Source organism: Empidonax traillii, unplaced genomic scaffold (genome assembly GCF_003031625.1).
Source record: "Empidonax traillii isolate 1590-97213 ecotype Southwest subspecies unplaced genomic scaffold, ASM303162v1 scaffold323:size719838, whole genome shotgun sequence".
In the NCBI taxonomy this organism is placed as follows: Eukaryota; Metazoa; Chordata; class Aves; order Passeriformes; family Tyrannidae; genus Empidonax; species Empidonax traillii.
Genome location: NW_020955516.1, coordinates 384,999 through 408,282, shown reverse-complemented (window position 1 = coordinate 408,282; position 23,284 = coordinate 384,999). Strand labels below are relative to the sequence as shown.

General features: G+C 46.7%; 1 protein-coding gene across 4 annotated transcripts in view; it reads right to left on the bottom strand.

Moving 5' to 3' along the window:
• Window positions 1-23,284, bottom strand: part of STAB1 (stabilin 1) — a 58,086-nt gene that overhangs the window by 11,428 nt on the left and 23,374 nt on the right. For all 4 annotated transcript variants that reach the window (XM_027891586.1, XM_027891588.1, XM_027891590.1 and 1 more), the window contains 34 exons: window positions 22,595-22,717; window positions 21,011-21,157; window positions 19,964-20,026; window positions 19,636-19,749; window positions 19,201-19,254; window positions 18,312-18,392; window positions 17,866-18,024; window positions 17,246-17,308; window positions 16,210-16,311; window positions 15,174-15,260; window positions 14,710-14,821; window positions 14,044-14,227; window positions 13,703-13,796; window positions 12,638-12,796; window positions 11,698-11,793; window positions 11,234-11,329; window positions 10,580-10,627; window positions 9,647-9,777; window positions 9,154-9,265; window positions 8,835-8,912; window positions 8,365-8,466; window positions 7,768-7,875; window positions 7,195-7,326; window positions 6,880-7,008; window positions 6,307-6,363; window positions 5,439-5,534; window positions 4,162-4,357; window positions 3,573-3,668; window positions 2,802-2,847; window positions 2,319-2,398; window positions 1,635-1,760; window positions 1,191-1,264; window positions 794-868; window positions 120-239 (listed from right to left, as the gene is read on the bottom strand). In XM_027891586.1, coding sequence (XP_027747387.1) covers window positions 120-239; window positions 794-868; window positions 1,191-1,264; window positions 1,635-1,760; window positions 2,319-2,398; window positions 2,802-2,847; window positions 3,573-3,668; window positions 4,162-4,357; window positions 5,439-5,534; window positions 6,307-6,363; window positions 6,880-7,008; window positions 7,195-7,326; window positions 7,768-7,875; window positions 8,365-8,466; window positions 8,835-8,912; window positions 9,154-9,265; window positions 9,647-9,777; window positions 10,580-10,627; window positions 11,234-11,329; window positions 11,698-11,793; window positions 12,638-12,796; window positions 13,703-13,796; window positions 14,044-14,227; window positions 14,710-14,821; window positions 15,174-15,260; window positions 16,210-16,311; window positions 17,246-17,308; window positions 17,866-18,024; window positions 18,312-18,392; window positions 19,201-19,254; window positions 19,636-19,749; window positions 19,964-20,026; window positions 21,011-21,157; window positions 22,595-22,717 — 3,540 coding nt within the window. The remainder of the gene's footprint in view (window positions 1-119; window positions 240-793; window positions 869-1,190; window positions 1,265-1,634; window positions 1,761-2,318; window positions 2,399-2,801; window positions 2,848-3,572; window positions 3,669-4,161; window positions 4,358-5,438; window positions 5,535-6,306; window positions 6,364-6,879; window positions 7,009-7,194; window positions 7,327-7,767; window positions 7,876-8,364; window positions 8,467-8,834; window positions 8,913-9,153; window positions 9,266-9,646; window positions 9,778-10,579; window positions 10,628-11,233; window positions 11,330-11,697; window positions 11,794-12,637; window positions 12,797-13,702; window positions 13,797-14,043; window positions 14,228-14,709; window positions 14,822-15,173; window positions 15,261-16,209; window positions 16,312-17,245; window positions 17,309-17,865; window positions 18,025-18,311; window positions 18,393-19,200; window positions 19,255-19,635; window positions 19,750-19,963; window positions 20,027-21,010; window positions 21,158-22,594; window positions 22,718-23,284) is intronic.

The window sequence follows — 23,284 nt, the reverse complement described above, 5'->3', positions numbered from 1 at the left end:
CACATGTGTTGATGTGACACTGAGCTCAACTCACCTGCACCTTACACCTGGGAGGGCAGGGAGTGGTTTGCTGCAGGGCAGGGGACAGGGACACAGGAGGTGCTGCACATGCCTCTCACCTGATGCACTTTGCCACGGCAGGTGAAGCCATCTCCAACGCTGTGCCAGGAGCAGGAGCAGTTCCGAGTGCCTGGCCCCGTGTACTTGCAGAGCCCGAAGGGGCTGCAGCCTCCATTGTTCTGCCAGGGAAAGCAAAAGGTCTCCATGGAGGGGCATCCCCGACAATCTGAATGGCCTGTGGGAGCTCCCATGTGGGATCTGCAAACCATTCATCCTCCCCCCTCTTTAGTGCCTTAGAATAAACCTCACCCAAACCCTCAAGGGCTTTCCAGCACCAAACCATGAAGCAAGACTTTCTCACTTCAGTTTGGAACCCAAAGTGATGACAAACCCCCTGATTCAGAGGGACACTGAGCGATGCTGTGAGCACAGATTACTCTGAAGCTTTGGGGCAAAGCCCACACAAAACAGGCAGAGAGTAAAAAGCCACCTGTCTCCAACCCTGTGTCACTCTTTCCACACTGAGGGAGTGCCAGGTGACCGACGTACTCCCAGGTCAGTGTGAGAGGCAATGGAAACCACATACACAAGGAAGTCCCTCCAGAATGTGGGAAGGCAGGACAGGCAGCTCTAAACAACCAGGCTAATGCTGCTCTTGCTGTTAACTACTGGGAGAAAGGAACACCTCAAGGCTGTGGCCTTCACCTCTGGTAGCATCACAATGCAGACATACCTGTTCACACAGGTTTATGGGGTTGCACTGGCTCACACCATCCCCACTGTAACCAGGAAGGCAGTTGCAGGCAACCTGGAGGGAGAACAGATCCTCAGTCTGAAACCTGGACACAGTAAAGAAAACACACAATGGCTGCACTGGATGGAAAGCATGTGGTGTAACACCCATTGCTGCATTCATGGATAATCACACTTGTGTCCAGAACAAATACAACCCCAGACTGCCTCCAGCCTCTGGCCGACAAAGCCATCTGCTTTCATGGAAACAGCCATCTTCTCATGCTCTTCCCAGGCAACTTCTCTGTGTGGAAGGTAGCAAAGCACAAAGCAGGGTACTGCAAGGGACAGGACTGTCTCTAATAATGCTGCCCTATATATGCATCCTACATACTCACCTTCTTTGGGCCTGTTTTGATGCACTCAGCGTTGGTGTGGCAGCCCCCATTGCTTTCGAGACAGAGATCAATTTCTGCAGCAAACCAATAAATTACATTAATAATAAATTATATAAATTATTGCTCAAGGTAGCTGGGACCTGGTGATCCAAAGAGGTATTGGGAAAGCAACAGGGAGAACCTTTCCACCTTGGGAAACACTTTCCTGGGAAACTGTCTTGTGGGAGCAAAGGAATGGGCTGCAACTGCAAGTTCTACTGCTGCTGCATGTGGGTCTCTAAACTGTGGTAAATGTGCCCACAGAAAATTCCATGCCTGTCTGGGTGTGCTTTGAAGGACATGAGAGGGCTGGACTCTCCTCCAGCTCCACCTTCATCTCAGAGCACCGCTGTGTGAGCTTACCCTCGACCTCTGCTATCCCCAGAGCACTCACAGAGCACTCACCCAGGCAGAGTGTCCCGTCCCCAGCGTAGCCATCCTTACAGACACAGGTCCTCTCTCCTGGGGACACTTTGGTGCACACGGCGTGCACGGAGCAGCCACCATGGTCCATAGTGCAGGGGTCTATTTCTGGGACCACAAACAGGAGAAGAAGAATCAGTTCAGAGCACCTGGGAATGATCAACTGTGCCAGAATGATCACTTGTTTTTTCCTGGTCTGTTTGCTTTTGATGTAGATCAGGTTTGTAATGTAGCTCTGGAGTGGTATCCCAAATTTCTACCTCATTTTGGCACAACTGCTGCACTGCTTCTACCTGGTTTTGGCATGGCCAGCAAACAGAAGAATAAAGTTCTAGGGAATTGAAACACTCATATTCCAGGGATTCATGGTCAAAATTGTTATATATTTGCCACCATTGCTGTAAGATCAGAACAAATACAACCCGTTCACGTGCATCTCTCTCCACAGGCAATAAGAATTGCCCTCCTACACTTGCCTGCCTTTTTATCCCCCTCTTGCAGGCTTTAGCAACACCAAGAGCATCCTGTGTAAAGCTCTGGACTGGAAAACTTCTCTACCAAAGCCTGGCAAAGCTCATGGTGGATGACTGAGAGGAAGAGGATTTGAGTGACCTTTCCTCTGGCAACATCCCACCATTCATTTCACCCTGTCCTTGGTGGACATACCTGTGCAATGGGTCCCATTCCCTGTGTATCCAGCAGAGCAGAAGCACATAGGTAGGGAATCTGTGGAACTATTGAGGCAGCTGAAACAAGAAAGGGATAAACAATCACTGAAGGCACCTCCTGATTTGCTCAGCCAGAGGGAAACAAGTCTGGCATGTGCAGAGACCACAGTGACCACAGGAGGAACATGCTGTGGATTTCTTTACAGCACCAAACACTCAAGTCATGCTGGCCAGGACCTGGCATCCAGGCCATCCACACATGCAGAAGGGACTTGGAATGAATATGCTCAGACAGACAAAATCCTTGGGGAAAATGGATGCAGTTCAGCACCATTAGTTTCCAGAATGGAACTAATATTTACGCATTTTTAATGAGTAAGCACCTTCTCCCACACCTCTGCAAAGGCCCAAACACAGAATCACCTCTGAGTAAAACACTTACAAACAGACATGGATGACTCAGCCCCTTGTGTGCACTTACCTGGCCATTTGATGGCAGGTGTTATTGCACAGGTCAGTCTTGATTCCTGGGAGAGAAGACACAAACCTGACTTGGCATTTTCAGTTCAGCACTTGTTGGGGCCATTTCTGCCAGTTTGAGAAAAGGACCCTGCAAAAGTCCTCCACACTACTAGGAATGAAACAAGGACTGAAATCTCTAACTAATCCAGACATACAGAGCCATTTGGCTTTGGTCCTTTTGAAGCAAAAGATGAACTATTTTCATGCTTTACATTTACAATAGATAGGACAGCTCCACTCAGTTTCTATTTCTAAATGCCCCCAAAACATTTGACTTCACTATAAAATAAGTCTTTGTGTGCAAACCTTTAAAATGCCAAAGTATTTAGAAGTCCAGGTTTCTCTCCACCCAAAATCCCAAGTCCATCCTCAACATGTTATTTTGACACACGAGAGATTTATTGATAATGGCAAACTACAGCCTGAGTTCACCTAAATGAATAGATCTGTGAGCAGAAAAAGCAGCTCTGCAGACACACTGTGGCCCTTTGAAAGTTCAAATGAAGTCCTGCCATCTTTTTAGGTAAGTAACAGGAATCACGGTCAACTAAATCTGGCTGAAATGCAGCTTCTGCCTGGGAATGAGTGAGCACGTTTCAGGAGGATGAAAACGTGACTGTGGTCACCTTGCTCAGCTAACACAGAATTCCTCTGGCAGCTAAAGAGGATCACACAGATTTCTGTGCTAAAAAGACAATGTTACACCACAGGTCCCCTCACACTCACGTACTCTCTTGGCAGGTGGGGCCTTTCCACCCTGGGAAGCAGTCACAGCTCCCGTCCCCTTGCAGTCCATCGTTACATATCCCATTGTCACAGGCACATTCTGCAGGGGAAATACAAACACTCAGCACTGTCGAACCAACCAGCTCCCGCAAGCAGAGAGACCTGCTGCCATTTTGCTGGCTGCTCTGTTCCTAATCCAACTCATCCAAGTGCCATAAAGAAAACGTCACAGGAGTATCAGCTCCTGCTCCCTCACTGCCAGGCTGAAAAGCCCAGGAATAGACCAGTCACCTCTACTTTCTGTAGAGAAACATCCTGGTTTTGGGTGGCAACAGGATGAGCAGCACAGCATAGCACATGCTTTGGCTTGAGGATGAAAAATGGGGCCACTCCTCTGGCTCATCACCTCTAGCTTGCTTGCTCACTTGCTCACTCACTCACTCACTCTCATGACCTGCCAGCCATTTGCCTGTCTCAGAGATTTTGAGATGTTTCTCCCTTCCCACCACCCCTCCCAAGAGCTGAGATGTGATCACTTCTCTCCCTTTGCAAGCAGGACATTCAAGACAAGCTGCAGTAGCCATTGGTGTCACCTGATTTGCAGTCAGCCCCGTATCGTCCCACTTCACACATTTCACAGGCAGTGCCGTGGAAACCCTCCAAGCACCGGCACTCTCCGCTGCCCTGGATGCCATCCTGGCATTCCCCGTTCCCAGAGCACCACTGGCCTGGCTTCCCTGGGCACATCTCGCACATGTGTCCGTAGTAGCCGGGGCAGCAGACGGACCTCTGGAAAACCAACAAGAACAAGTTGGGATGAGCCATCCTGTGCAGCACAGACAAGGTACAGCTTTACTGGGGAAGCTGCTCTATTCCTTTAACTGTGCAGTAGCCATAATTTCAGACAGTACATGAAAGAGCCAGGTGTGTGCACAGGGAGGATGGAGTGAACACCCCAAAACAGGGTGTTCTGTTGCGCAGAGCTTCGTGTGAAGGTCTGCATGGCCCTTGAGCAACACTGGCCCTTTTGGTGAGTAACTCAGATGTTTAGGCCTGTGCCCCTCCAGCCCATTTCCTTCCTGTGTCCCCACTATGTCTTTCTGTAGGGCAGAGAGAAGCTGATTTGGTTCCAAAGCCTACATTGACTGCTCTCACTTCTTTCTGCATCTGGAGGGAAGAAACCGTGATGGGACCAAGTACAGATGAAAAGAAACATCTAATGAAGGGATGCAGAAGTGCCCAGTGAGGTACAAGTGCTGACTGAAGCTCTCCCTGGGAGTACTGTATGTCCAATTCCCTCTCTTCCTTCTCTTCAATCTCCCACTCCCACTAAACTCACCTGGGAGATGCTGCAATACCTTTAAGACCTCAAATTCATGCAAGTCTTTCTTTTACCATTTCCTTTACTAGTGTTTATCCCAGACACACACTTTCACAAAACTGGTAGGGGCTGTCAATTAATACAAGGTGCAAGACCTTCTGCTCCTCCCTTTGATTCAGCTCCAATTAGTCATCAGTTATTCAGGAAAGCACATGCACAAGGAAAATACCATCATTTATGCCTCACTTCCTTAGGAAACCAGACTACAAACATTCAACTCCTTCTCTTCCTCTGCAGGACAAAACCCAGAGCAACAATACCAAAGCAGCAGATCACAATCCATCACTGTGCAGACATTCCTGCAGGTCTGGTTTTGCTCCAGTGCCCTCCATCTCCAGGATGGAGAGCGACTCCCAGACAAGCCCAGCCTCAGTTATGCCTTGGCACAGACGCAGCCAGGACTTCAGCACAGCCTGTACTTCCACAGCTGCACTGCTGATACCCACCTCACTTTTGTCAAAATGAATCAGAGGCAAATGTTTTTCTCACCAGAGAAACTTTTGCACAGGTGAAATGGCAGCCAAGTATTCCTGCATCCCCAGAGCGCAGCTCGCAGCGAGCGAGGTTCTTGCTCCCTGGTGGTTCCTGAGGGTATAATTAACACACAGACAAGAAGGTATTACAATATGTAGACAAACAGTATAGGTTTTGGTTCATATGACAGTGTTCTTGTTTTGTTTCCTACAGGAACAGCCCTAAACATTTGGGCTATCCGGAGCTGAGACCAATGAGGCATCTCTGGGTGTGAGGTCACCACACAGAGTCAATTCTGCCACCTGCCAAATCCTTGCTACACATGTCAGTCTGAATAATGAGAAAAAAGAATTGGAAAATTTTGTGCATAGAGTAAAGCAGTGAAGCCTAAGAAGGCAGATGTAGGTGTTAGGCAATTAGCAGCCAGCATGGAGATGAGATGCTTAGTTATTTTCCTCTCTGGAAATGTTTGTCACTCACAAACAAGCTACAGGCACAACCAGCCCATCTGTGTGAAGAAACCAATGGTTCAGGCAGGGAAATTGCTGCTGGCACCTCTAAACTGGCTTTCCTTGATGGTGATGTGGAAAGAGTGAAAGAGGGAAAAAAAAAAAAAGACATCTTTTCTTCCCTGCTAAGTGGGGAAACTAAAGGGCTCCTAAAATTCAGGCAAAGCTCTGTACAGAGCCTTTTGATCCATGTCCATGTTTTTCCTCTGTAACCCTCCCTTGGTTTCTGCTTTCTCTTACAAACCCTGGTAATGGATGAGCCACAGAGGACTCAAGGCACATTTTTTTCAAGATATCATCTATAGAGCAATAAAAGGACATCAAAGCACTATCTGCAAATTGTCTTTGAACTATCACATGAATCAAAGACTCACCACAAGAACTGATCCAGGAGGACACTTGATCCCCTTCTCACACTTGCCGCACCTTGACTAGGGCACAGAGAACAGGACAAGTCACATGTGTGCCCTCTGCCCACGTCACACCAAGACACTAATCCTGAACTACAGCACAAATGGTGCTGTACAGGCTGCTGGCTGGGACAAAGGTGTATTTAACTCCATGGTTCAAACCACCAAAAGAAGAGACCACATGCTACACCTTTCCTGAGTCTCTGAGCTGGGGAGGGCTTTCTTTAGGCCTGGAGGTCCTTCCTGCAAGGCTGGGAGTCCCTGCATCAGCCTGCACCAAGGCTGGCACTCTGAGAGAGCCCCAGCAAGGGAACTGAATGTGATGTGCACAAGAGCTGCAGATCTGTTCCATTAGAAGTACAGAATCTGAGTCTCCAGGATGCCCCATTTCACATGAGGTTCATCTGGGGTCAGACCACAAACTACTGTCTCATCCACGAGGAGAGACAAGGTAGGTTGCCTGTTACCCATCAGTTTGGTTCAGCAGGTGGAGAAGCCCTGCCAAGTGGTGGTCAGCTCCTTGGTCACCATCATTACCTTTTGTATGGTGGTGGTGTTGGCAGTGCAACGATTCTTCTGTATCTGGAGCACCTGCGACACCCCCACCAGCATTCCGTTCTTGGTCTCGAAGAATTTTCCATCCAAAGGAATATTATTGACAAACTTCTGCAAAGCAGAAGAAAACAGCAAGAAGAAAACTCCTTTTACAGGGATTGCTTGGCAACTGTCAGACGGTCACAGCAGTAAACTTGCCAGAGTGTGGAAAACAGAAATGGGTGTATCCAGCCCCAGCTTTAGGAAGTGATAGGTCAAGCCAGATCCTCAAGTGGCAGAACAATCTGCCTCCCTTACCTGGGTGCTGTTCTGGTAAAACATGAGCCAGTAGGAGAGCCCCAACATGCTGTTCTTATGAACTCCACTTCTCAGGTCTGTGGGCAAGAGCTTTTCTCCCAGTACAACGTGGTACTGCACTGTCGCGTTGTCCTAAATCCACAAAAATACAAATGTTAGGACTATTTTGACTTCCTCCCTGCAGCTCAGTCAGAGGTAAGGCGTAAGAAATGTTCCTAAGCCTCTGGGACAGCTAGTTAAGCCCACAGAGCCTAGTAACTCTACCTCAGGTGACTGATCACACAATAATTATCTTACTTGATGAAGACTTAAATGTTTTTTAGAACCTTCCAGAAGTCTGAAAATTGTCACAGATGTGCCACAGCCAGCCAGGAAAGGGAATATATTGTGTCACCTGTCCACATACTAATCAGCACTTGAGTCTTAATATTCTTCTCAGATCCCATTGCAACACCCCAGGAGATGCTCTCATTTCTGTGCCACGTTTCTCCCAGCTTTTAGCATCAGATGTGTGTCTTCTCTCCATGGTGAATCAGTGTACATATTCAGACTGCAAGCAGGCAGTGAGCTTACCAGCTGGGTCACATTGGCAGCACGGCAGTACTCCTCAATGGAATTATTTCCAGGAACAAAAATGGTGTATTTTTCAGAGGACTTGATCTTCCCAGTGAGCTGGTATTGCTAAAAAAATGTCCACACAGGAACATTAGTTATTATTCTTATTCTCACTAAAAACCAAACCGCACATGAAATCAATTGCAAAGCCAAGAGGAAATGCTTGAAAGTGGAATATAGAACTTCTGCTCAGTCACACACATCTGATTGCTTGCTCCTCATCCTGGTTGACTTAAGTGCACCTTCTCATCTCTGAACAAGCCTTCCCTTTCCTCCAGGCTTCTCTGCCCTGTACAGGCATGAGAGCACCTGCAGTAGACAGGTCATCTTCCATTGCAATATGTGCCAGTAATCTAGAGATCTAACTGTAATTACACACCTTCTTGGCTGCTCGAAGAGCTTTCCTGGAAGATTCCTCACGAATGGTAGGAAATGGGTGATCCCCCTTTCCTCAGCAGGCAGTCCAAATTTTGGTCCACCAGTGGAGGGTAAGGTGGGAAATTTGCTCAAAAGACAGTCCTGACAGTGACAGCAGAGCTCACCTCAGCTGCTTACCTCTAGCAACTCCTTGAAGGTGCTGAATGAGGCCACTGACTCGAGCTGTTCCTGCAGACCAGGAGGACTTGGGGGGACGTCTCCTGAGGGCGGCAACAAAACCTGTGGAAAAAAAGAGTTTATAAAGCACGGCTGGGCAAGGGACTCTGTGGGGAGTCACATCAGATTCCTGCCCTGCTTGCAAGAAAGGCAATTAGAAAAGGCCTCATTTTGCACAATTCTGCAATAGTCTGGACACTTCTTCTGTCAGCCAGGAGAAGGGAACTCCCCTCCTGCTTGTCCTGGAGACAAATGTTTTAAACATTAAACAGTGCTGCACAGGAAACATCTGTCAGGACTGGTGATAACTTGATATATTTTTGCCTTTATGTCCCTTCCTAACTGTCCGGACGTGTATTCCTCCTTGGCCCCACCACAGAGGCTGCCACACAAACCTGCTGCTAGAACTGCAGTGTTTGCCAGTGTCGTACCTTACTGAGGATATGGATAATGCCATTGCTGGCAGGGATGTCACTGACAACTATACTTGCATTCTGGATGGTTAATACCTGCAAAAGTACCAGAGGGAGAAGGAAAAAGATTAGAAATTGCCAAGTAAGTGCAAAAAAAAAAAAGAGATATATTTTTCTTTCAATTTCTTTCAATTCTTGCACACGGTTAGTGTGGATACAGGTTTTGAAAGATGTCTGTGTTTGAGGGCACCAGCATCCAGGCTCCCCACTGGATACAGCAGCTCTTGAACAGTTAAATTTGAGATAGGTGCACGAGCCTTATGTAAGAAACCCTTACACTGCTCATGGTGTTTATCTGCCATCTGGTCTGTGGGTTGAGAGTGGGTAATTCTGGCCTGTTGTACTTTTTGAGCTTTTCAGCAGTGAAGACACCTTCGAGAAAGTGGGCCCTGAAGGGAACAAAGGCAGGTAAGAAAAGATTAAGGAACTGTTTGTTGGTAATAACAGGGAGATAAGACTGTACCACCCAACATTCACATCTCTGATATGAATTAAGCACGTGGAGAGAACAATAGAGGGAATTACTTGTTCTGATGCCATCTGTGTCAAAAATATCTCTCTGAAAATACATGAAAAAAAACCACTTCCAATGGCTTGTGGTCTGTTGTGTTTTCAATGCCTTTTAAGTGCTTTGTCTGCTAGATATTTAAATTTGCTTCTATATTTATCTCGAGATAACTCCTTATTGGTCATGTGCAAGCAGAAATCCAGTTCGTGGCTCTGTTACTGCTGTTTGGCAGAGTAAATGAAAAGCAGGAAGCTCCTCATACCTGACTAAAAATGGCAGCATGTAGGGGGTCAACCAGAAATCTTTTTCACTGTCACTCAAGTTCTTGATAGCTGCCTCTGATGGCACCAGGACAGTGACATTGGTTCCTGCTGGGATGCTGAAGAGAGATTTCTGTTGTCCAAAGCACAAAAATGAACAAATAAGACATGCCACTGCCACGCCTTTAGTGCAAAACACAAACAACAGCCTCCCGCTCTCACAGTCGTACAAAAGGGATGTGTAGGAAGGCAGCACGTGCTCAGCAGCACAGCAGGCTCTCCTGGCTCTCCCAGGCATGATTGTCAAGGGCAAACCCACTGCTTTAAGCCTCACTTTTGTATTGCAGTTACCCTTCAAACCCCTTCAGTCATAGCCATAAACCCTCTCTGAACCCTCAACATCACTCTTAGGGGAGAGACCTTTCCTGAAAAAAGCAGTGAATGCTGCAGGACAGGTGAGCTAAAGCTCAGTTAAGGGCCATCCATCACAGGGCATTTCCACAGACTTGCTGCAGTCTGGGGAGTGTCTCTGTCATTCCCACACCAGAGATAGGGAACAGTAACAAGAAAAGGTACAAACATACAGTCTAACTTCTCAAAGGATGTTCTTCTAAAAAACAGTATTACCATGCTACCCTTCTTTCCCTTCTGAGCTTCTTTTTGATGGCCAGGAGTTACAGATGGTACAACCACGAAAATGAAGTGTAAAACAGCCCCAGCTCCCTCCTGTGCTAGAAACAAGGCCCCCAAAACACACTTATGACCCTCGGTGTACCACAAACTCCACAGCTTTCCTACGTGCCTGCTCTGTAACAATTTCTCCTTCACCGCTTTTTTGTTTTTCTCTAATGAAAGAGATAAATGGAGTTGCTGGTGCTCTAAGAGACTTCACCTCTGCAGACCTTACCCGTGTGGTGCCCCCTGGTTGCTCTTACCTTAACCCAGTCGTAGAAACCCGCAAAGTGGGAATTCCTGGCCAGCTCCTTCCAAAGAGAAACAACAGAAGAGTTACCCCTGCTGAGCACAGGGTGCAGGGCTGGGAGACCCGGGGTGGGGGAAAGGAACCCCTTGAGATACCAAACCTGGCAATAATGACTTAGACATTCCTCTCACTTCACAGCCATCACAGGCACCGTGTATTGTGAGGAGAGATGGGCACTCCTATACCCAAATTTCAGCCATTAAATATGTATTCCCAAATAAACTCTTTTCAACTCATCTGCAATGGCTCATGTTTACCAGGGACAAGGATTGAATCCACAGTGGCCTTTGATATTTCTAATGACAGAAAATGGGCCTGGCAAGCTCTGATTTGAAAAACCTTCTGAACAACAAAGAAAAGATGACTTATTGCACAGGACAGGTGCAACCTGCACAGTGGTGAGGCAGCTTAGAAATTATTGCCAATTTTTTCACTGGCAATAATTGGCCTTGGCATCAGTTCTGTCCCTGTGGCCTTGGAATACACTTGTGCTGTCAGGTTGGTGCTGGGAGAAGGAGTCACCTCAGGTAACAGAGAAAAGTACAGTGAGAGCAGAGCCAGTTCTCTCCAACCTCAAAAGGATCTCAGACATTTGCTTGTCACTCACTTTTAGAATGTCCCCGTAGCACGTCATGCCATCCCCCATGTAGCCTTCAGAGCAAACACAGGATCTCTCTCCTCCACCAAGGGGCACACATGTAGCCTGGAAATACAGGGAAAGGGGATATTAGAGAGCAAACACAGGTGGTGCAGTGTTACCCTGATCTCAGAACTGAATTCTGGCCTTCCACAGCCTGGGCTAGAGCAGCACACACAGGCACCTTCTTCCTGTTGTCTGGATGGTGGCAATGAACGTGCACCTCATGCTGCTAAGCCCGTGTGATATCTTTGGTTGTGTGAACTCACAAAAATCAGAGGATCCACCTTCACAGCACCTTGGTGGCATGCCAGTAAGGTGACATAACATAAAACCTTGCAATTCTCTCAATGCCGTGGCTGCAAATCCGCTGCCAGGGAGCAGATGAGCCCCCCCTGCCGTGCCAAACCCAGGACAGCTCTTGGGCCACTCACCAAGTCGTGGCAGCCGCCGTTGTCCATGAGGCAGGGGTTGATTGCATCACAGCTGTACCCATCCCCAGCATAACCCCTCTTGCAGACACACTTGCTCTGCAAGAGAGAGACATTTCAGTTTTATAGACCTATCAGAGCATCCTCATGTAGCATGTATCAGAGGTCCATGCTAGCAAAACTTAATTTATTTTCCTAAGTTTTCCTCCTGGTCCCTCAAGACCTGGAAATGTGGAGGTATTTCCTTAGCAGAGCATCATCCTCTCTCACAGCACACACACACTGCCTGGTTACTCAAATGCATTCATCCCTTGCACTGCTTGGCAGTGGGGGTCACTCGAAGATGATGGTTTCCACCTTTATTTCCAATTTTTCAGGCAATGACACAGACTTTGTGAAAGGCAGAAAGAGGAAAGGAGTTAATTTCAAAGCCTCCTGCTTTCATGATAGCTAAGAGACCCCTTGATCTCACCTCACTAAAATCTGCTAAAGACTTGGTTCCTATTTTCAGCACGTTGTCCAACACTCCCCTTGTCCAGCGAGAAGAAGCACCTTGAGAAGCAGCACCCTGGGAAGGCACCTCTCCTGTGTGCCTTCCTCCTGGACCAGCTCCCTCCACATCTGACCTGCTCCATGTGCTTATCAGTGCTGTGATGTGGGAACAGGGGGTGCAGTAACTGATGCCTTAGACCAAGCTGGATTATAAGCTCAGCCTCTTCCCTTTGCTGCATAAAACCCTGAGTCGGGCATTATGCCCAAACACACCCATGCACCTCACATGCCAGCGCGCTGTGAGGCCACAGCTGCCCCGGGTGTTTCTGGCAGCAGACAAGCAAGCTCTGCTGCTGGCCAGCCCAGTTTTCACCTCTGGCAACCCCGGGGCCATCTCAGAGCAGCTGAGGAAATGTTAGGTCACCATCAGACTGCCCAGCTTCGCTCATACCTGCCCGGGGCCGATGTAGATGCAGTCAGCATTGAGGTGGCAGTTCCCTCTGCTCTCCAGCATGCAGTTGTCTATGGCCACACACACCTTGCCATCCCCGGTCCAGCCCACGTTGCACTGGCAGGTGGCAGTGCCAGGGCCTGTACTGGTGCACAGGGCCTTCGGGAGAGGGGAGAGAGAAAGAATTACACTCAGCAGAAGGGAGAGAGTGCAGCGAAAATACAGCAACAAATCTCCTTCACTGCACTGTGGAGAATTTCTGAACGACCAACTCTGGTTCAAGCACTAGGGATGGAAGCATCTTCTCCACAAAAGTGATAGAAAACTTCACAGTAAAGTGATTCTGGAAACATTTTTTGTTTTAAGAGATGCAGACACTAGTGCATAGGTTCAGAACTCCCAGGGCATTCATTATCATCCTGTAAAGCTCTTCCATTACAGAGAAAGTACTTCCTGAAGAGGAGGACCACAATCTCCTGCCTGACATATGGGATGAAATTAATGATGGAGAGCAGATCTCTCTCAGGAAAGACCTACTTTGTACCCAGTGGTACATCCTATTTTCTTCTACATGACCCATTGCCTTCCTCCTGCTGAGGGGTCTAATTTATGATGAGGTCTGACCATTTAGCAGTAATTGTCATCATAAAGCACCATGTTTTTTACTAAGGATAATAATGTAGTGTTGATGGCTACTGGAAATATGAGTAGGAGTTCACAGTTAAGCTACAGCCTGAACACCACAATAGAGAAGTTAACACATGTTAGAAGAGCTTGAGGGAAATATCAATGCAAACCAAAAATTATCTTTACAGCTAATTTCCATAGCTGCCAAAATATCTGGTGCAAACCATCCAAACTCTCCTTGGAGTGTCACATTTTGGCACCAGCTCAAATGACTGACATCTTTGCAATGACTCTGTCAAGGCACCTGCTATTCCACCTGATCTTACAGATAGGGAAGTTTAGCAGATAGGAAAGTCTGTAACAGTCCCACGAGTCCTGGATCCCTGCTCTGATTGACAGGACCTGCTTCTCCACATATCACGGTCTGACCCCACTTACATTCTGTGAACAACCTCCCCGTTCTGGCTGACTGCACAGGTCGATGGGCTGGCAGGAAAACCCATCACCTTCGTATCCATCCATGCAGATGCACCTTAAAAGTATAAGCACAAAAGGGACACAGGTGGAGCAGTCCCTCTGAAAGCCAGCAGAGAGCACAAAGGCAGAACGAGCCCCTCAAGGAAGGAAGAGCCTGACTTGGTTTCTATCAGGTTGGCTGAGTGACTCAAACAATCCTGTGAGGCGAGTACACAGACACACACACACACAGATCCACGAGTGCCTGCACAGTGACAGTGTGCAGACAAAGTGCCCCTCAGAGTGCTGCCACACAGACTGACCTGGCTGTGTCGTTGAGGCTGCAGACAGCGTTCTGGTGGCAGTACTGGGACAGCCCGCTCGGGCCACAATTCTTGGATGTCCTGTCACAGAATTTCCCGGTATATCCCTCCTTACAGGACCAGGACTGACACACACCACCACTGCCAGGTCTGTTGTCACAGACACCATGGACACAGCCACAGTCTGTCAAGCACACGGAGTAAGATTAGTAAGTGCAAAAAGTCCAATATCTACCACAGTGTAGATTCTCAACTTTCCTTCACAACCTCAGTTATCATCCCATTTGTTTTTGACACAGTGACATTTGATGAGAGGCATCCATTATAACTCAAAACCTGGTCAGGGCACAGATCCTGGATCCATGTTTTTCACAGGCTGTAAGGACAGGCTCAAATTTAGGCTATCAAGCTCAAGGTCATTGTCTTTTGTTTGGGAGAGACCTAAATCAAAGTCCCATACCCAAATTTCGTTGATGCTTCTAAACCCCCCATCACCACTGTCATATCAAACATATTTTCTCCACTATTGTTTGAAGGGACAGTCATAATGACACTTCTATCACTTCTTTCGTGACACTGGTCTTGCCAGAAGGGAATCCAGGATACATGAACCTGCACTATATCCTTGTCCTACATTCTCCTCTGGTTTCTCCATCAGTCACCAACCTTCATCACAGTTCTCGCCGTGCTTGTTTGGGTTTGCACAGATGTGACAGGCTGTTCCTTTGAAACCCTCAAAGCACTGACAGTTGCCATTCCCCTGAATGCCATCGCTGCACTGGAAGGAAAACAAAAATGAAACCAAAATGATTGAAACTCAGGGAACAAAGGCAAAGCCAAGACATTGATATCCATCAAAGGCGCTTTGATGCTTGCAGTAACAAATAGGACTTCGAAGAGTTGTGGTAGCAATGCAAAATCCCACATAGCCAGAGCTGTCCCCAACAGCCATGACCTGATTCACATTAGGGCTCAAGAATGAAAACCCATTGAGTGTGTGCCAGTTTCCTTCCACCACTGCAGGTTCAGCCCTGGACCACAAACTCTGAATTGTAGTTACCTACAACTACATCCTCAATGCACACTGATGGAACTGCTCATTGCAAGGCAGCGGGATCCTTCACACTTACATTTCCCCGGCCATAGCACGGACTGGTGAATCCCCCCGGGCACGGCATGCAGTCTGGACCAAAGAATCCTTTGCAGCATCCAGGTTTCTGAAACAAAAGCAAAATTGGTAAGGTATGATATGACTAAATGGGCATTGCCTGGAGCCATCCTGTGCTCATAGTTCTGAAATCCTCATCTCTGCCACGGACTGGAACGGACTGCCACCTTTGGCATCTGTGTTTCTAGGACCCCTTGCACTTATTTTTCAACAATACCGTGCTTTCTGCTCACAGACTGTTCTTCTCAGAGCAAACCACTATTTTTGGCACTCTCTCTCTGACTTTAACAAATCAGGTTCGTGTTTTCTATGAGCTTTTAATTCTTTAACAGCACTGGCCCACTCACTCCCTCTTTATCCTAGCCCAGGATGCATTCCTTTGGAGGATGCAGCAGTCCTGGATCACTGACCTTGTCGTGACTCACTAATGGAAGAACAACTACAAGACAAACAGCAGTATTCCATGAAACACCCCAAAATCATTCCATGCAGTTGGCACTGTGAGAGCTCAGGAGCTGCAGGCAAACACGAGGTCCATAAATTTGCGAAGAGCGACTTCACTGAACCACCTGACAATGGTTCATAAACAGGATGCAATCACTTCACAGCTTGCAGCACTTTCCCTGTGCTCAGCTTCCTTTTGGGAGAAATGCTGAAGATGGGACACCCCAGTTAACTCTGCACCATTTGCCTCATGGCTTCCTGCAACTCAGCTGGTCACAACTAGGGGTGCTTTATTTTATTTATTTATTGCACTCAGGTTGAACTGAGCTGCTTTCTAACATCTGCAGCAGGTTGGTACCCTGTGTTCTCTCTGGCAAAGAAAAAGCAGGTAGCTCCTTCATGTGACGGTCCTGGGGACAGTTTTTGCATGGGACAGCTTTCCTTTAGATCCCACCCAACCCTCTCAGCTCAAGGAGTCAGAGCTCTCCTCGATGGATGAGGAGGAGCAGAGCTGAGCCCCTGTCAGAGGGAACGTGGTTTTCCATCACACTCACCGTGATGGTTTGATTGCAGTACCTGGCGCACCCCTTCTTCAGGACGTTCAGCCCTTGTGGGTCATGGATGTAGACACATTCCTTTGGGAAGAGCGTTGATTCCTGTACAAACAAAACAAGTCATCAGCGCTGTCACCTTCCCCTTTGCTCTTTTCGCTGCAGAGAGCAACTGCACCTCATCTCTGAGCTGAGGAAGTTCACTGAGGAGCCAAGGTGAACATGACACAGTTATTGGCAGCCCCAGAAAGAGCAAAGCCATGGTGGCCTCTTCTTGTTCCCAGCAGTGCCTGAGCTGAGGTGCTGCCCTTTAGTTACAATAATAGTATCTATGATAAGGGAGAGAACAAGAGCAGGGGGAGAGGGCAGGGAGAGTGGGGAAGGAAGGGAAGGGGAGGATACAAGGGGGACAAAAGGGCAAGGGGAGGAAATAAAGGTTAAGAAAGAGGGGAGAAAAGAGATATGAGAGGGGAGAAGGCAGAAGGGAGGGAGAATGGGGCAGAGGGGGAGTGAGAGAGAAAATGAGAGTTTGAGAGGGAGGAAAAACAAGTGAGAGTGAGACTAAGAGGGAGGGAAGTGAGACAGAGACAATAAGAGAAAGGGAGGAAAGGGCTACAAATAATTTTGGAACAACAGTGACCTGTCATGGAATTGGACATGGGCAGAACTGGGCCCCAGATGATTCCCTAGGCTTCACCTGCCTCAGTCAGGGAGGAAAATAAGCAAGTAGTGATTTTGCAGAGCTTTGCTCCAGGCATTCATGCTGAGACTGCATTAACAAGTTCTCCTGGAAGTCAGATCTCTCAGAGGACACCCAACAGTTAACAGTGGTGAACATCTCTCTGGCTTTCACAAAAAAAACAAACCAGAAAGCTAGTTCTGCTCATCTCTGAACCAACAGGGAGCACAGGCCAAGAACAAATTGTTTCTCACCCTCTGCCATGCAGAAAGCTTGTTGTAACTCTCTGGCTGTGGTAAAGGCAGTGGTAGTACTGGATGGTAAAAAGAAGAAATTACCAAAATAATCACAAATATTTACCATTTCGATGCTGCCAGGTGGGCAAATGCTGGTGTTGAGGGCCTCACAATCCACACAAGAGCCCTGTTAAGAAAAGAAGAGGCAAAAAATCAATCTCAAAGAAACCCATGCTTAGCTACATGCTAAGAATGCTACAGAGCTATCCCTTACAGTTTACATCCAAAACATCACAACACGTAACTGAAACATTCCTAGGAGGGAGTTTCCACACTCTGAAATGGGTTAAGTTTATTACTTTAATAAAATGACTCCCTTGTCTCGAGGGGATGCTTGCACATGTCTGCGAGATGGAGTGCACAGAAAGAACAACAACCTACAGGGAACATGCTGATGACCAGGAGAGCAGTGCCAAATGTGAGCAGAAGGCTCACTGATCGTGCTGATGGTGCCAAAGTTCTCATCATGGATGGAGCAAGGGTTAGTGAGCGAAGGGAACACTAAGCAACACACTAGAGGCAGAGCTACTGAAAACCACTGAGATGTGTTTAAATGTTATTTAAAATTCCCCCTCAGAGGGAGTACATTTCCCCAGTGCAATGCACACAGCCTGCCTTTGTCCCTCCAGGTGAGTGTGGGGCCCACAGTGAGCACTAGTGTGAGAATGGGACAACCCGACTTACCGTCACAATTTTATGTTGCTCCTCATTGCATCTGTGAGGCAAAATGGGAATTATTGAGGGGGGGATGAAGATGCCATCCAAGGTATGAATGATACCGTTTGATGCCACAATGTCTCGCATGTTTAAGGGGATCCCTGATTCATCCATCAGAATTCTTCCCTGGTGCAGAAACACAGTTTTAGCCCATTAGGCAGCATCAACTCCATAAAGGCAACGCAGGAAACAGATGGTTCACAACATCAAGGGCAACCACACAAATGGTTAAGCCTCTTAGTGGAGTCACAGATTGGATGAGAAGAAGCAAACTAATTCAATGACCTCCTTTAAGTCGAGTTTTTTAAGCAGAGGGGGAAGCAGAGATAGGCTGAAACCACTTGTTCAGAACACATCCAGACTCCCTCCTAGCACGGGAGGGTTTGCCCAAAAGGGTTTTGATTCACACTTACGTCTGTACTGATGTTGATGGTAAGTATCTGGTTAGCCATAGTAACAATTTGTGGCATCAGCATCAGTTTATCTACAGTCACCTGAAATAAAAACACAAGGGGATGGTACCAGGAAAAAGCAGGGTCTTTTCAGTGCAGCTTCCAGAATCCTTCCATGATTCTTGCCACTGGAAAAGCTTCTCAGGGGGACTTAACATTTACATTTCATGAAATACCTTAAAAACAAACAATGGGTCAGAGGGACATCCAGGACTTTGTGTGAATTGTTTGCAATACCAGAAACACAGCAGTGCTGGTGGCAGCTGCCTTGGTTTTCATTCTTTGTGTAAAGGTTCAGAACAGCTGAAGTAAATCTCACTAACAGTGTCTCTTACTAATACAGCTGCAAGTAGGGTCAGACTAATAAGGGGATTTTCCAGGCCATATCCAATAAAAAATGAAAGTGCAGCCAGAAACATAATACAGAACATATTTTGCCTGAATAAATAAGCCTAAAGGCAGAAAAAAAGAGTAAACTGCAGCTTCTGTACTGAGAAACTTGATGATTTGAGAAAAGAGAAGTTCTGAGAACCAAGACAACTATTTCTGTGTCCTGCAGCAGAATCTGCTGGACAATGTTTTCGTTGTAAAGGCCACCCAACTAAGGAGCACCACCACTCCAGAAAACTTAAGAGTCTCTTGAGGGGCAGCACAGCTGTCCCTTTTAGCAACCAATTTCATAGTAAGCTTTTTGCCTCATCATATCCTGAATCACATCTCTGCTCCTCCAGGGGAAGTCCAAGAAGCAGCAGCTGAGGTCACCAATACTGTGACCTCTGTACCAAACGAGTCTGTTGATAATGTGCTGTTCTACAGGAGTCCAGCTCTGGGGAGTGGGAGCTGCCCTTACCGCTGCTGCAGTGTAGATGTGATGTTTCACGAGTTCCTGAAGTTTATTTATGCCCTAAGGAAAGAAGACAACATCAGGATTAGTTACCCCTTCAGTACTCAGAAGAGGAGGCAAATAAATTTTCTTTTAACCAGTGACTGGCAATGCCAACGTCTCTAGCAGTGAATTCACTTGGTGAATAATTTCCTTCATCTTCCCCTACCAAAGCCGGGGTGAGGAAAAGCCAAGCACCAGATTTAAACAACCTGGCTAACCATATTTCTCACTGCAGGCTCCATCAGCATCCACTTCTCTCCCAGAGCTGTACAGAAACTGTGAAGTTCCTGGTTTAGTTAACTCCAGGAAGAATTTTCAGCAATGACCAGACACACTGCACAAGTCATTCCAGTGCAACACAGTCAGCTCAGGATGTCTTACAGCACTGTGAGCTCTCACCTCTGTGAAAAGATAAATGAGCCTCCCATCTCTCAGCTTATCCACACCATCATTGCTGGGCACAAATACAGTAAAAGGGCCTGGTCCATCCAGGATTGCAGGCAGGCCACAGTTCTGCAGAAACAGTGAGACATTTCATCATGGATCGAGCAAGGGTTAGTGAGGAGGGTCCATCGGGAAGGGAGAGGAAACACTAAGCAACACACTAGAGGCAGAGCTATTGAAAACCACTGAGATGTGTTTAAATGTTATTCAGAATTCCCCCCAAGGCAGCAGCAGGCTTTGTACAGCAGCAGGGCAACACCTCTCCAGATAAAAACTCGCTTACCTCCAGTATAGTTTCAAACCTACTGAAGATCTCCATTGAAGCAAGGATCTCACCAATGGTTTTCTGCAAGAAGACACAGAGAGGAAAAACGTGGCTGGGGCTGAGTGAGGTCTGAGCACACGCTGGAATGCCCAGTTTGTGGTTTGCAGGTAAAGATCTACAGGAGACCCATCATCCTCTAAGAGATGGGCACAATCAAATCCCTATGAATTCCCAGAACAATTGGTACACCATTCTCAGGGTCCTCGACATTCCAGATGCTTTTTGAACACAGAAAGTAAAACCACAACATGACACGGTCGTTTTTTACAGACTGACTACAATGAGGTAAAGTAAGTGCAAACTGTTACCAAAGTTCTACCACTTCCAAGAGATTTTGTCATTCTCTGTAAGTTTTTTGCAAGGAGGGCAAGAGATCCTGCTTTCTGCTTACAGAAACACTATAAAAGTGCTCAGGCTTAACAATGCAATAGCTATGACAGAACCATTTCCCAGCTAATGGGGAAAAGTATTTAGCAGAACCCTGAAACTCCAACCCAGTGTCTTAAACTCAAGACATGACCTCAGAATGCAAAAGTCTAATCATTATTTGTCCCCATTTCAAATATTTTTAAGGCAAAGACAACTTCTCAATTATAATTTCAAAATGCAGTACAGACCAACTAAAGAAAATCTTCATTTGATTTTTATGTGAAAAATGTTATTCAGTGTTTATCCTTTAAGATACATACTATTTAAGACACAGTTTTAAAAGAGTTTATTTGCTACAAAGGGAGTGATCTCACTCATGGAAGGAGAATTCTCTATTTATCCAAGCACTGTAAAAACATAGTTGCAAGATCTTTATCTGGGTTATGCAGTGCTATTAACTACTTTTAATGGTATTTTACTAATGCCTAAAAGGTCTTATCAGGAGCTGAAATAAAAAAACCCCAGCCTTTTCTCTTTGAAAAAAGCCTCAGTGATTTGGAAGGGTAATGATGAAAACAGCTCTTTTTTTAAAAGTGTTTATTGTGCTGTCCCATAAAAGAGAAGAAATACCAATACCTGTGGGTTGCTGAGGTTGTCAGTGCTGGTTTTTTTCCTCAGGGTGTTAACCACATGCATGATGCCGTTGGCTGCTGGCAGGTTTGACTGCAGAACGTTGTACAGTTCCCCCGGCAGGTCTTGATATCGAAATGATTTGATGTATGTCTGGATAAATAAAAGGTTATTTTCTTGTGGGGTATCTCTGTTATCATGACAGATCTATAAATCAGTGCTCTCTGCCTATGGGTCAGCAAAGTGAAGGCTTTGGAGTTACTCTCCAAAAAGTAAATTTAAGGGTGGACAATCAGCTCTAGAATTAAGTCTGAGTGTGAACAATGCTTGGTCCCAGCTCTGGCTCACAAAAGGGTGCTGTGACCACCAAGAGCTGCCTCAGTCTGCCAAGTACAAGAAGGCAGTACAAGAGAGGCACAGTGACCCCTGGGCAGCAGGGTACATGATTTGGAGGCAATCCTGGAACTACAGCTTTGACTGCAATTTTTATTGAATCATGATGCTGACAAGGATTCTTCATAACAGAGCTAAAGCATCAGGCTCACTGAGGTACAAGGCACAGATCTGGCCCTTCCCCTTTGCACACCACCATGCACTGAATCTGGGTGTCTGAAGGGGTTCAAGGGTGATCTATAAACTAAACATCCAAGTGTTGGTGCTGCAGCCACTATCCCAGTGCAGGCAAGCACAGCTTCCCTGTGCTTCTCATTTCACCACGTGCAGTTCTTTGAATTGCTCCTCCCTGCCCTAAACTTCAGCTCACATCACTGAGGATTCTGGCTGAAACACAGGAAGGGGAGGGCAGACTTCCCAGATCAAAAGAGTCCCGAGTAAACCCACAGGAAAGAATTTTAAAAGGAGCATTGACAAGCTCAGCTCGGATTCCCTGGCTCCAAATAGTGCTTTGTCCTTTCAATGCATGCAGGGCACATGCACTATGACCTAGACCTCAAGGCCAAGGTTGGATCCTCAGAGAGGAAACAGGGCTCTCTCCCTTGGCCACCTGTGAGCAGGCATGCAGGAAAGCTGCAGGATGGAGAGAGATCTCTGGAGACTGGAAAACATGAGTCAACTGGAAAAGAGGAAAAAAAGAGCCTTTCATATCAGAACAGGATGATGAAAAATTCTTTGATAGAAAGACTAAGAAAAATAAAATAGAAAGAGAAAAAAAGAGAAACTAGAAAATATTGAGCATGTGGCTGTGTCCAAGCACACAAACCCCAAGGAAGCATTCACTCTGAAGAGAGACTTCGTTGCCTATTCCATGTCAGCCGCACAGATATTGTAGCTGCTAATGGCTGGTGCAGGGAAAAGGTCTCTTTTCCAGAATACACAGACAGACCACACAAAGACCATTCATAAGTGAAGTTCTGGCTAATTTGCTGTCTGTGAGAAAGGGAATGTGGTTGCTTGGGGTGTCTGGTCTTAAATCCCATTGCTTGGGACTCCACAAAGGAGCTTGTTCTGATCACAGGCAGGCTGATGACAGAAAAGGTTTTCTGGTCGGGAGAGTGCATCAAGGGAACTCTGCTCAAGCTCTCATCTGTGCTGTGTGAAAGCAGCAGTCCAGGACTTCAGGAGATGCTTTACCTGGCTTGTGAATGTCAGCTGGTGTCCTGACAAGGTCCACATAGTCTTGGTTTTTATCATGTCTTCTATCAAGTGCAGGCCAGGAACAATGTGCATTCTGCACAACCGCTCAGCAGTGGTGTCCTTTGGGGAACAAAGTCCACATTAGAAAGATAAATGACATGTTCTTTCAGAAACCTCATTTATCATGACATTGCCTTTTCCCCAGCTATCACACACACACAGAAATACTTAGTAGACAAGATGGAACTTCCCTCTTCATTTTGGTTCACTGGAGTAGCTCTGTGGCAAAACTCTTGCTTCTGTTTGTGAACTCATTCAAACACAGGGAGACTGACTAACCTGCAAGTGACTTTAGAGGAATCCCCCAGACAGAAACCTATTGGATTTGGACAATTTGAGAACTATCCTTGCATGGTTGAGATTATAAAATTTGTTGAAGCTCTCCAAACACAATCTTTGTTGATGCCGAATGATGTAGGTGGTCTAATCTGCTAAATTTGCATTTGGTTTCTTCCTTTCTTCTCAGGGTTTTTAATCACTGATGTTTTTGTAAAACAATCCTCAGTCAGTACTGATTTAGGTGGAACTGATCCTTCTGGAAACAGGTAGACAAGATAACTCAGGGGCCTTTATTGATGTATTTTCAATGAATCCAGAATTACCATTTCTGGCCATAGGTCCAAAAGC